At 38.5% G+C, this 11,656-nt stretch overlaps 1 protein-coding gene across 2 annotated transcripts; it reads right to left on the reverse strand.

Annotated features, from left to right (window-relative positions):
* Window positions 1-4,694: 4,694 nt before the first annotated feature.
* On the reverse strand, window positions 4,695-11,648 carry LOC123449762 (protein ZINC INDUCED FACILITATOR-LIKE 1-like). Of its 2 annotated transcripts, XM_045127083.1 has the most exons (17): window positions 11,397-11,648; window positions 10,893-10,933; window positions 9,537-9,597; window positions 9,099-9,201; window positions 8,915-9,017; window positions 8,752-8,805; window positions 8,399-8,461; window positions 8,257-8,306; window positions 8,102-8,177; window positions 7,284-7,466; window positions 7,121-7,208; window positions 6,244-6,329; window positions 6,055-6,162; window positions 5,764-5,808; window positions 5,596-5,684; window positions 5,182-5,225; window positions 4,695-4,993 (listed from the first exon to the last, which is right to left on the reverse strand). In XM_045127083.1, exons 1-17 carry the CDS (start codon window positions 11,578-11,580, stop codon window positions 4,890-4,892), a joined length of 1,482 nt encoding a protein of 493 aa, XP_044983018.1. In that variant the 5' UTR covers window positions 11,581-11,648; the 3' UTR covers window positions 4,695-4,889. The 2 variants fall into 2 exon arrangements, with proteins under 2 accessions (XP_044983018.1, XP_044983019.1); XM_045127084.1 differs by lacking the exon at window positions 5,596-5,684 and having other exon boundaries at window positions 11,397-11,623.
* Between the last annotated feature and the right edge of the window lie 8 nt (window positions 11,649-11,656).

Consider the following 11,656-nt stretch of genomic DNA (forward strand, 5'->3'; position numbering starts at 1 on the left):
TTATCTTTTTTAACACAGTATAGACGCAAATGTTCATATATATACGCGCATACACTTACCCCTATAAATGCATTCACACGTTCCCCTATGATCATCTTTAAAAGATTGAGCCGGCATATCATCTTAAGATTTATGAAGTCATCATAGTCGTTTCGTCGTCGACGAAAACGTCTCCTCCCACTGAATGCGCATCGCCGGAAATCGTAAAATAAATTCAGAAATACTGCAAGCATCATGATTCAAATCCTGATGGACTGTGGATACCACTGTCACTCTAAGCATCAAACCACATGTTGGTTTTCTATTTGTAAATTATCTTATTTTACAAGAAACTGGGCACCTTCTCGTTCGTGCGTGCTTGCTACTACTAAAGACAACTTAATATCTTATGTTCTTATCTTATACTTTCTCTGTATCTAAATACTTGTAGTTATAGAAAACTAGTCTAGTTCTTCCCAACTATAAATATATATTTACTAATTGAACACATCTCTTAGACCTTTTCATTAATTCACATCATCAAAATTACTTATACCGTTGGATTGTAAAATTTAAACGTAAAGATAAAAGAAAACTTGTGTAGCACCCATCCCAAAGAAAATGTATCGGACACATCCAACGTTAGTGAAACAAAATAAAGAAAGAGCTAAAAAAGCAAGAAAGTATAGATCCGTTCCGTCCTTAAAAACTCCGATGATGATCCACAAAATTACAAGATCCCATGATCAAAAGCGCTCCGTGGCCTACTAGCGTGGCCATGCTGACTCTAGCGATTGTGTGATCTCCTGGTTACCGGGGCCTCGGAAGGCTCCCGGTTATCTACTCCCGTGGGTTGCTTCGCGGAATACCCTCGATTGAGCTATGTGGTCGTCATCGTCGTCTTCGTTTCACGTTCTCCATGCATGATGATGAGGTGTGTGTGGGCGGTGGTAGAGCCCATGTCCTCGTCGGTACACGTGACGCAAGTAGTGTGGCCTTTGCGATGGCTGCGCCCGCCCTCGTCGTCGAGCCTCATCTGTCTTGGCAGCGAGCGTTGGGGTAGTCATTGTTGGGATAGCATGGATCGTGCTCAGGTTGGACTTCTTGACGACTAGCAGCTTCATTGGGGTATGCAAGGAGCTAGGCCTCGTGGGAGTAATTGTTGGTGGAGTTTGGCGTCCTTGTAAGACCATCGCGTTGCTTGCATCGACATGGTCGATGTGGTCGACGCCTCGTCTCGACCGAACGCCGAGTTTGTGGCAGTCGGCGTAGTCAAGGGGTCGTCTCACGGGCTCGTAGAGGAGCGGTGTTGTTGTTGAAGTCGTTGTTGAAGTCATGTCGTGTCGCCTCGCCGTCGCGCCTTACCTTCGTGTGGCGTCGCCTTGCTCAGCTCTGACCTCCAATGAGCGTGACATGGGTGGCATCATGACGGGACGTCATCCTTCTTGATCGGGGCACGGGCATATTGCTGGGATGGCGTCATTTTCATGGATCTACGCCAAGCGGGCGCGGTGCACGGATGTATGCACTAGTAGAAAACGGGGCTATAGCCCAGTTCATTTGGGCCATTTGCCCCGGTTCAAGAACCGGGACTAACAAAGCGGGACTAATGCTAGCCCCGGTTCGGTCCCGAACCGGGGCTAATGGTCCTCCATGTGGCGAGGCTGGGAGCGAGGGGGAGGGATATTAGTCTCGGTTCTTATTACGAACCGGGTCTATTGCTTCACTGTCTTTTTTTAGTATTTTTAGGGTTTAAGGTTTTGCACTAAATTGGATGGGGCTATTTTGCTGCCCCCTATCTTTTCATTTATTTGTTTTGGGCATTTTTTAATTCTTGTTTTGCACTAAATTGGATGGTACATACACAGTAATAGAGGAACAACTATATGCACATCATCGTCACGAATATATTACACCATCTCATCCATCGTGCTTTGCCAAACATATTACAAAATGTAGACACAGGTTACGTGCACATATGCATCTTTTTTACACTTTAATATTGCATCTGAATTGCATCAACGGGCAATAGTATTCTCCCTTCACATCTAGGACCACTGCATCTAAGAATCCGGCAATTTTCTCTTGAATTGCTCGTACACGTTCCTGTGGTAGAAGACCGTCCCGCAACCGTTCGATCTGATTTAAAGAAGGGTTCAATATATATCAATGAAACCGAACACAGTTGACGGTAATAAAATAAAGTTGTGAGTATTGTTTATCGTACTTCATTTTTTTATGTGCCGGTTTTTGCCTATCTCATGGGTCGTCTGGCGAATAAACTCGCAAACATAGTATACACATAAATTGTTCCCATGTTCCTGCCTCAAGCACTTTACGAGAACATAGTTCAATCAAAAACATAATCAAGAATGATAATGTATTGAAACTAGAATAAAGAGATGCACGGATCTAGCTAGTAGTTACTTACATCCATTTGTCTAAATGTAAGCTCTGACTTCCAAACACCCCGAACTTGATGGTGAACCGTTTTCAAGCCCTGCCAAGAAAAGGAAATGAATAAAGAGTTCTATATAAATTACTTGTTATTAGGAAATGAACAAAGTTGCCGATATAGTGTCATAATGATTGAAATTACCTCTCGAGGCATTCTGCATGTTCCCTCAATCAGCGAGGGGTGTGCGTTTCGGGTCCATGACTTTTACTAGTCCCTCGTGAGGTAAAATTATTAATAGAATAAAGTGGAAGATGTGCACGCATAACGAGTCCAGTTCCATATTCTTCTTCTCAGTTATTTTCAATTTTTTCTTCAAGTAATTGTTTTCTTTTTCAACCAAATTTAACTTCTCGACAACAATTTCTATGTCGGATGAAATTTCCGGTTCACATACCTCGTAGATAAAAAAATATATCACGTTGGTCATTATAATTATCATAAACACTAAATAAAACAGATAGTTATAAAAGATATTATATACCACATCCGAATCATAGACAGGACGTGGGCCGACGGAGGCGGATACCAAAACCATCGGACTATATAATAATAAAAAAATAAAAGTAAGTTTTATACAAGTATCTATCTAAATCATACAAGTAATAAAAAAATTCATTTAAAAAGGAGATAAGAACAAGAGGCTCACCATGGTGGTGTTGGCGACGAGATCGGCGAGGGCGATCGACAACAGTGAGGACGGACATGGGACGGCACCCTACACATGTGAAGACTCTAAGAAGTTAATTTAAGCTCAAATTTTGCATCTAAATCAAAAGAACTCCCGCATACACTCTTACACTAAAACCCACAAACTAGTCTACTTCTAGAGCATTTGAAATGAGCTAAACTAGCAGTGAGAGATGAAAGGATGAAGTAGCTAACCTTTAGAACACTTGTGTAGTTGGTGCACCGTCAAACATAGACAAATCTTGAGGAAAATGGAGCTTGGAGATGTCGAGCTTAGAGAGGAGAAAGCTTAAGTGTGGCTCGGGCATTTCATCGAACACCTCATGTGCATGCATAGAAGGGTGGCAAGAGCATGGCATGCACACCTCACACAACCAAAAAACAGAGGAGAGGGTGGGCAGGTATATATAGACATCTCTTTAGTCCCGGTTCCAACCCCAACCGGGACTAATGCTCCGCGTCATGCCACGTGTCAGTCGCTGGATCTTTAGTCCCGGTTTTTGGCACGAGCCGGGACTAATGCATCGAACCAAACCGGGACTTATCCCTGCAAGGCCCTGACAGCTCGAACCGGGACCAATGCGTGGCATTGGTCTCGGTTTTATTTCGACCCGGGGCTAATGTGATTTGGAGCTACGGCTGAAAGCCTCATTTTCTACTAGTGACGACATTGTAGCGAGTTCCAACCCTTCGTCTTTGATGGTGTATGATGCGTTGGTGATCATCGCGGCCAACGTGGCCTTCGGATGGTAGTCTTCTTTCCATCAGCCGGCCAAAAGGTACGTGCACCAGGTACGTGCACTAGTACTCCTTGCATCATTCGTTGTGTTCGATCTTCCTACCTTACCCTTTTACTTTATACTTGTATGTTTTACTTTACGCTGCAATACTATTTGAATTGGTGTATTTGACATGTTATAACTGCTCTAGTTGCCTCTTAAGTAAAACTGAGAAAAGACAAAAAAAAATATCTTGTCAAGTAGTCTAATCACCCCCCCTGACATACTTCCAATCCTACACATACATTCAGTAAGTATTGTTGCAACTATACACACTCAAATATAATAATTCATCTGTATTTTTAATTTTGGTTCTCATGTTATCAACCTAAATTTTCATCAACTAATCCCTACTGCAACACATGTGGTATCCTCTAGTTTTATTTATGTCAAGGTTGTAATGAGTTGAAAGACAAGGCAATGTGGTAGCTTCATTTTGACGGAAAAGGGTGTTGATAGGCATCCGAATTGGTATACCTAAGCATGGGTGGTTTGTGAAGGCTTCCTTCAGTCATGGTATTTTCTTGAGCTTACATGTTTTGCAAAATACTAGTTTTCGTCATTCTTATTTTGTGATTGTCATTTCCATACCCGATAGGATGTTTTCTTGGGTACTTATGCCGAATTTTCTTGCTTTTTGCATAATTATCACACCTCCGCCTTGATTAAATAAAATGAGTAGGTGTTGTTACGGTTTCACATATTTACTTAGGATGGAAAATGTGAACAATTTATGCTTAGTGAAAGTGGGCAAGGGCACGTGATGCGGGCAAGTAAAATAGTCCTCCGTATGGGAAAAAGTTACACGATATCTCACAATTCAAGGTATTACATTAAGGATGGATAGCGGGTATATGTATATTCCTTATTTTTATTATTTTACATGGACTGAGGATTGTATGGGACTTGTACACATTTTTGCAAGCTAAAACATCGTTTTAACTTTTCACATCATCCATTGTTCCACTGCTTTGGGGGTTCGAGAGCTACTTGAAATCATAATGTTTTGGAACTGCTAGGAATGGCTTGAAGGTTAGCACAAGCCCAATTACTTCGACTATATTCAAAATCAGAAATATCATTTGATCCCCTGCATGATTAAAGAAAATCATACATTAGTTTTGGCAATTGCACATACCCATACTTATTAATTAATTACACATGTTGCAGTTGCACATACCCATACTAGTTAATTACATGTTAGTCTTTGCAAGTTATATTTAACAAATAGTTGATGTTGCTAAAGTTAAGAATGTAAATAATAAATTAATAACATACCTGGAAAGAAAGCAGCATGTTGGCGCTTTTGGGCCCATGAGAACCTACATTTGAAATTTCCAAAACAAAATGTTATAGATAATATATGCATACATTACGTGCATATCAACCTAACAAGTATTGATCATATAAAAGATGGTGTTGGTAGGCTTACTAGTGACCGTATGGTTTTGTTTTAGCTTTGTGCTTTATTTATTTTTTACGGGACGCGGTTGTGGACTTTATCGTTCTTAGTATTAATTGCCCATGCGTTACTAAATTTGAGAGTCCACTATGGTGTTTAGTCTGATAAAGGAACTAGTTTTTTGAGAAACTCCATCTAGCTTCTGTAGGGTTCACATGCTATAGGACTTTTACATGTTAGCACATTGATTGAGTTCAAAAGAGATTTGGATGGTTCGCAACGATACTCACAAGACACCTGCTCCAGCTGGAGCAATAGCCTTGAAGAGGGACATTGCAGTCGTAGATATTCCATTTGCAGCACCTCTTTGATTTTGTGACTGTTGTTTCAGTAAAGCGAGTTATCTTACTTCAGAATCAATTAAGAATATAAAATTCACAAATTGGTTTGATACTTACCACAGCACTGTTTTGCAGAATACAAGTACCAGTTAAGATAGTCGTCTGATCAAAAAATAAAAAGATGTAATGTTAGAAAGAATGACACCGTTGCATAAAAAAATAACTTCTATGATGGTATTTCTTTTATAATGATCAATTATATATATATCCAGAACCATAATGTAAACCTTATGGGACTTCTCAATGTTTATAATCCCATTGCTCATAATCAATACATCATGTATGGTGTTTTGTTCGAAAGAAATAAAGTCATGTTTGAGATGAGGAGATGGAATTGTTGGCACTTACGGCAAAAGTACCCTTCATAACGGCAGCGGAATAAATAGCTAGTCCAAGTGTCGTCCCAGATAAGTGTGTCATGAAGGGGTATGTAGCAAGAAGTGGTATGGATAGAACCTACATGGACATGTGGTATTGTTAAGAAAAAGGATAGGTATAAGAGATGTGAGTTTTGTAGAAAATAACTGAGTTACTCACAGCTGCAATACGAGATGAAATGATAGACCCAAGATATTTGTGGACATATCTATACACAAGTATTTGATACAAAAGAAGACCAGCACCTGATATCAAATGTGAAATTAAAAGTCAAGATTTTTTATCATTGTAATACATCACAAATAGTTATTACTACAATTTAACAATTATAACTGTGAGAAATAATGGTCTAGAATGGGCAACGTGTAGTAGTAGAACTAGTTTTGTTCAAAGGGAAGACTACATTTTGGACCCTTAACTTTGCCCAAGTGCATTTTGGAAACTTTCAAACAGCCCACAATGAACCACCGGTACTTAGAAAATAGTTCACTTATGAAACCTTGTCCGGTTTCTGCATGGTTCCATTTTCCTAAACGGTTCCTATGCATATGGCCAGTACATGCCATAATATATATATGCTCTATCACACCCTAGTTCAAAAATAGGAAAATTAAATTAAAAGGAAAAGGTGCCTTGGGCCAAAAAAAAATATACCAACAATTTATTTCCTCTCTCCTGTCATTAGTATAATCCGCTTCATGTGGATACCAAATAAGTGAAAACCACATTGAAGTCAGTGTGGGTCGAAAAGTGAATTGTTCTGTGAACTTATGGTTCCCTTTGGACTGTTTTAAAGTTTTAGGATCAAAAGTAATGTAGTTTTTTTAATTTTCCGTTGAGTATAATTTCTGGTTTGAAGGTGATACATGGCAGAACATTCCATAATTATGAACATCCCAGATCCAATTGTAATATTGTGGTGCACATTTAATAGCAAAAGTAGCTGAACTCAACTCCATAAATTCAAAAGTTAATATGTAAAAGATGTTCAATAATATTATAAGATTATATACACTAGTAGGTTTGTAACTTATACCTGAAGCTGCAAGAACTTGGCCGACATCTTTAGATGAAAAGCTTAGTCCGCCATACTTTTTGTCACTTACAGCCCACAAGGAAAATATCTGATACAAAAACATACATGTTACTTATTTGTTCGTTATTTTTTATGTTGTAAGGAGATTGTGGATACTAGTTACCTCACTATATGCTGTATCATGAAGGGTGAAAACACAATATGCAATTATAGAAGACATCAATGGCCAGTTCTTATATAGACTCTTCTTCTCTGGATGTCGAACTTCTCTATGGGGATCAGTAACTCTTGAATCACCAGACATTTCTACTTCCCTTTCTAAGTTTTTATGCATATGAAGTGTCTCCTGGTAGAAAACATTGGGAATAGGATATATTTTCAGTCACATATTAATGTTATACCATCAGTAAGTAAATGGATCTAGATAACCAAGCAGTAATTTATTACAGATCAGTTGAAAATGGGTTAGAAGATTTCAACAATTTGGTCCTCAAAAAAGGAGAGTTCAACAATTGATACATTTGTTTGCCCTTTGGCTTGCCTTCATTTTATTTTATTCCCTTCTCTAAAAAATAAAACGAAATGCATGCCTAATGTAAAAACCAATATATATTTATTATGGATAACTGTTTTTGCGTCCCGCTTGCTGCTAGACCCCAATTAAGCCATCTAACACTTCAGCAATTCTCAGTTTCTCAGTTTGATCCGAAGTACAAATGTTGCCTTTTCAGGTTTGAGAAATACATGTGACCTATCTGGTGTTGGCTCAGATCTAGATCGTAATGGAAGCTGTTATATATGTTTAGCTTTAAATGTGTGAAACCTTATAATTAAGTGCTTAAAGGACATTATAAGAGTTGGAAACTATAAATAGATGTATCCAAGTTGACCAATAAGAGGAATTCATTTAGATTTTACTTACAAAATTATTATTGAAACAAGGAAATTATAGGGTGTAGTATTAGTGCAGAAATGACATACCGGTAGCCATATGCAGCTTATTAGAACAGCAAATGCGATTAGTGAAATAAAAAGACACGGCAACAAATAGGGAAACCTGAAAAATACATATAGTGTTAGTTATATGAAGTTGACTCGTGATAACTAAATAAAGCTTATTTACACAACATGTATACCTCCCAAAAAGTGACTTCTCGGAAAATAGGCCCGGATATTGCTTTGCAGGCTGACAGGCAAATAAGAATATAAAATGTGTTATAATAGTATATAATATATTCATTAGTTTTTAGTAGTGGGCAATTATGAACACATAGGTACCTGCGCTAAGTATCCTCCAATGGCTGGACCGACAACAAGACCTATGCCCCAACCTGTGCTTACCTGTAGCCAATGAATAAAGTCAACTAGAGCAGCGATGTACGAACTAACCTACTGGTAGATATCTAGACCTGTCAAAAATACTATGTAGTACTCCCTCCGTTCCATAATATAAGTCTTTTTAAAGATTTCATTAGAGGACTACATACGGATGTATATAGACATACTTTAGAGTGTAGATTCACTCATTTTGCTCCGTATGTAGCCCATTAGTGAAATCGCTTATATTTAGGAACGGAGGGAGTATATGGTAAGGATGAAGCATATAAAAGATAGGGTTATTGTTCATTTACAACTGATAATCCTAGAGCATGATGTTCAGGTCGACAGACTTCAACTGAATAAGCCTGCAAAAATCAACAATTAGTCATCATTCATGCACACACATATATTCCCTATGCATGATATTGGTTTTTCTACGACATAACTAACGCTAGATAGGGAAAACTTGGATACCTTTATTGGGGCAAGCATGCCATTTAGAGAACCAAGCAGCATTCTAGTGGCAATAGCCATCCAATACTTTACACTCAGTCCAAACAGAGTGTTAAAGATGACCCTGAAGGAGGATTACCGAGCTTATAAAGCAGCCACATAAATGCTAGTGAGTATATTTATTACAACAGAAAATTTTGCTCACACTGAGAGCATGGAGAATGCAATGATAGGTTTTCTCCCAATACGATCTGCCACCACACCCCAAAACAGCGAGGCAAAACATCTGCCGATCATGTATGATGCACCTATACGACATGGACATCAGCACACCATATCTCTCTTTTCCAGAAGAAGGTTAGAACCCCGAGTCTCTGCATCATTGCGATGCACATAGACATCAACATACCTTAGCTTAATCTAGCTGAGTACTCCCACCGTCTCAAAATTCTTGTCTTAGGTTTTTCTAAAAATGAATATATCCAAATACTAAAACATGACTAGATACATGCATTTATATCTAGACAAATCTAAGACAAGAATTTTGGAACGGAGTATATTTGTTTATATTTGAATGAAGGACTGTAGTAATATGTTGGAATTTTTTACATGCCATTGATTCAATGAGTTTTAACTTTCTTACCAAGAAGACCGGCATACACACCAATGTCTTGTTCGTTCTTTGCCACATGCATGTCTTGTATCTATTATCAGGAAACGTCAAACTTAGTTTGCATATACATAAACAAAAAGGAGTGATCATTGGTTTTCGCCCAAACTTTTTTCACTCGGACCTAAAGAAACCCTTAAAACTATCGATCTTTTAGATGGGACACTTTTTGATACTGCTCTTTAGCATAGTGTTCGTTCATATCTGCATGTGCAGGAGCCCTACGTGGTGACCTCTGTTGCATCTTCCCATGTTCCCCCATGGTTGCCATGGTTGGGTATGTGAGGTTTTCTTTTTGGTTTTGGCCGTCGGACCGCTTGGGCGCGGATTGTTTTAAACCTTGTTTTGTCGGTTTCCTTTCATTTCTGAAATGAAATCAGGGGCATGCCCCTTAATTGTTTTTAAACTTAAAACTATCAATCCTTTACGGTTACTTGTGCATATAGTTTAATGTTATGGCGTTTCCATGGAACTTTTATGTTCAAAATGCTATAAGAATAGGCCATGCATCCAATATATACTCGAAATTAATTCTAATGAGTAGGTTCTATGTTTCAGAGTGAGAGCTATGAGAGTGAAGTGGTAATTCTCATGGCGACTAATAATGGTATTACACATATGGTGGCAAGAGGGAGAAAAGTTCATGCTAAGATATATCTGTATATATAGTCAATCTGTATTTGAGCTACAAAAACGTCTTATATTCTGATACAGAGGGAGTATATAAGATAAAGTGTGAGTTCCACTTTTTACCCTCTAGTTATGCATTTTTTACACCAATTACCCCATGTAATGAAAAATCATCTATATTACCCATTTTTAAAAGCCTAGACCCTGTTTTTCTTATGCATGTTGTTTGGAAAGGTGTGAGGTGATGATTGAGACTCAAAAACATCAGAACAATGACTAGGAATGGGCCAGATGTTAAAGAAAAGGATGGGCACTATGGTCGATAATGAGCACCCTTTAATATTTGCATATTTTGACGCACCACATAGACCTAACATGCCGCTCTGTTGTAGCGAAACATATAGAATGCCAAAATAGGATAAAACCTTGTTAAAATTAATATATAGTGTGTTTCTGATTTTACTTCACTAAATGGGGTAATAAGTGTCATAAATGCACAACTATGGAGTAAAAAGTGGAATTCACTCTAGGATATATCAGTTTCCATTTCAGTAATCTTTCTGCTAAAGTCTGTCTAACAAATATATTACAAAGACTCAAATTCAACAAACTGGGGCCGCAATTTAGTTAGCCAGGTTATGTGAAGAAGATATGGCGGTACGAATTAATAAACTGATCAAAGTGGGATGTTTAGCATACCATGAAGTACAGGAAGGGGAACAGTGATGATATCGGCAGAGCTGCAAATTTAAAATAAGATATTGTCAATTGCCAGAAACATGGCCTATATATATCACCAAATTCTATCCCTGCTATCCTATCATACACTGCTTAATGATTTTAGAAGCAAAAAAAAACTAGAGAATGTGAAACAGTTATGATCTTTTCTAACACATATGGAATTTAAAAATGTATGTATCCATGTCTCTGCATCCTGAGATATAAACAACAAACATATATTAATACCCCACAAAAATAAAAATATTAATAGTATTCGCTCCGTTCCTAAATATAAGTCATTTAAGAGATTCGACTATTGAACTACATACGGACGTATATAGATATATTTTAAAGTGTGGATTTACTCATTTTGTTTCGTATGTAATTTTTGTTGAAATGTCTAAAAAAACTTATATTTAGAAACGGAGCAAGGACTTGGGTAGAGCGACGACTATCCAATCCAGATCTAGAGTAGTGACGCACCGGAGGCAAAAGTGGTGACCCCGACGTAGAAGAACTCCTTGTAGGGCGTGCCCGTGCTGTTCTCCTTCTTGCGCTCCATGGCGCAGCCGGGGCACCCCTCGTAGTACACAGTCTCCGGCGGCGAGGGCGGCGCCGTCGCGTCGTCGTTGTCGTTCCCGTGCCGGTTCCTGGTAGTGTCACCCATTGCTAGCTGGTGCTGTAATTAATAAAATAACTAACTGCCTTGACAGTAGCTTCAGGGTACATGGCACTACGTTGTG

This window comes from Hordeum vulgare, chromosome 4H (genome assembly GCF_904849725.1).
Source record: "Hordeum vulgare subsp. vulgare chromosome 4H, MorexV3_pseudomolecules_assembly, whole genome shotgun sequence".
NCBI classification, from domain to species: domain Eukaryota; kingdom Viridiplantae; phylum Streptophyta; class Magnoliopsida; order Poales; family Poaceae; genus Hordeum; species Hordeum vulgare.

Excerpts from the sequence above, each read along its gene's own strand:
- LOC123449762 (XM_045127083.1), bottom strand. The coding sequence starts at position 11,580 with ATGGGTGACACTACCAGGAACCGGCACGGGAACGACAACGACGACGCG. Across the intron at positions 9,202-9,536 it reads TGTGTATGCCGGTCTTCTTG|GTGCATCATACATGATCGGC; the intron begins GTAAGAAAGTTA and ends CATGTCGTATAG. Across the intron at positions 7,209-7,283 it reads ATGATACAGCATATAGTGAG|ATATTTTCCTTGTGGGCTGT; the intron begins GTAACTAGTATC and ends TTTTTGTATCAG.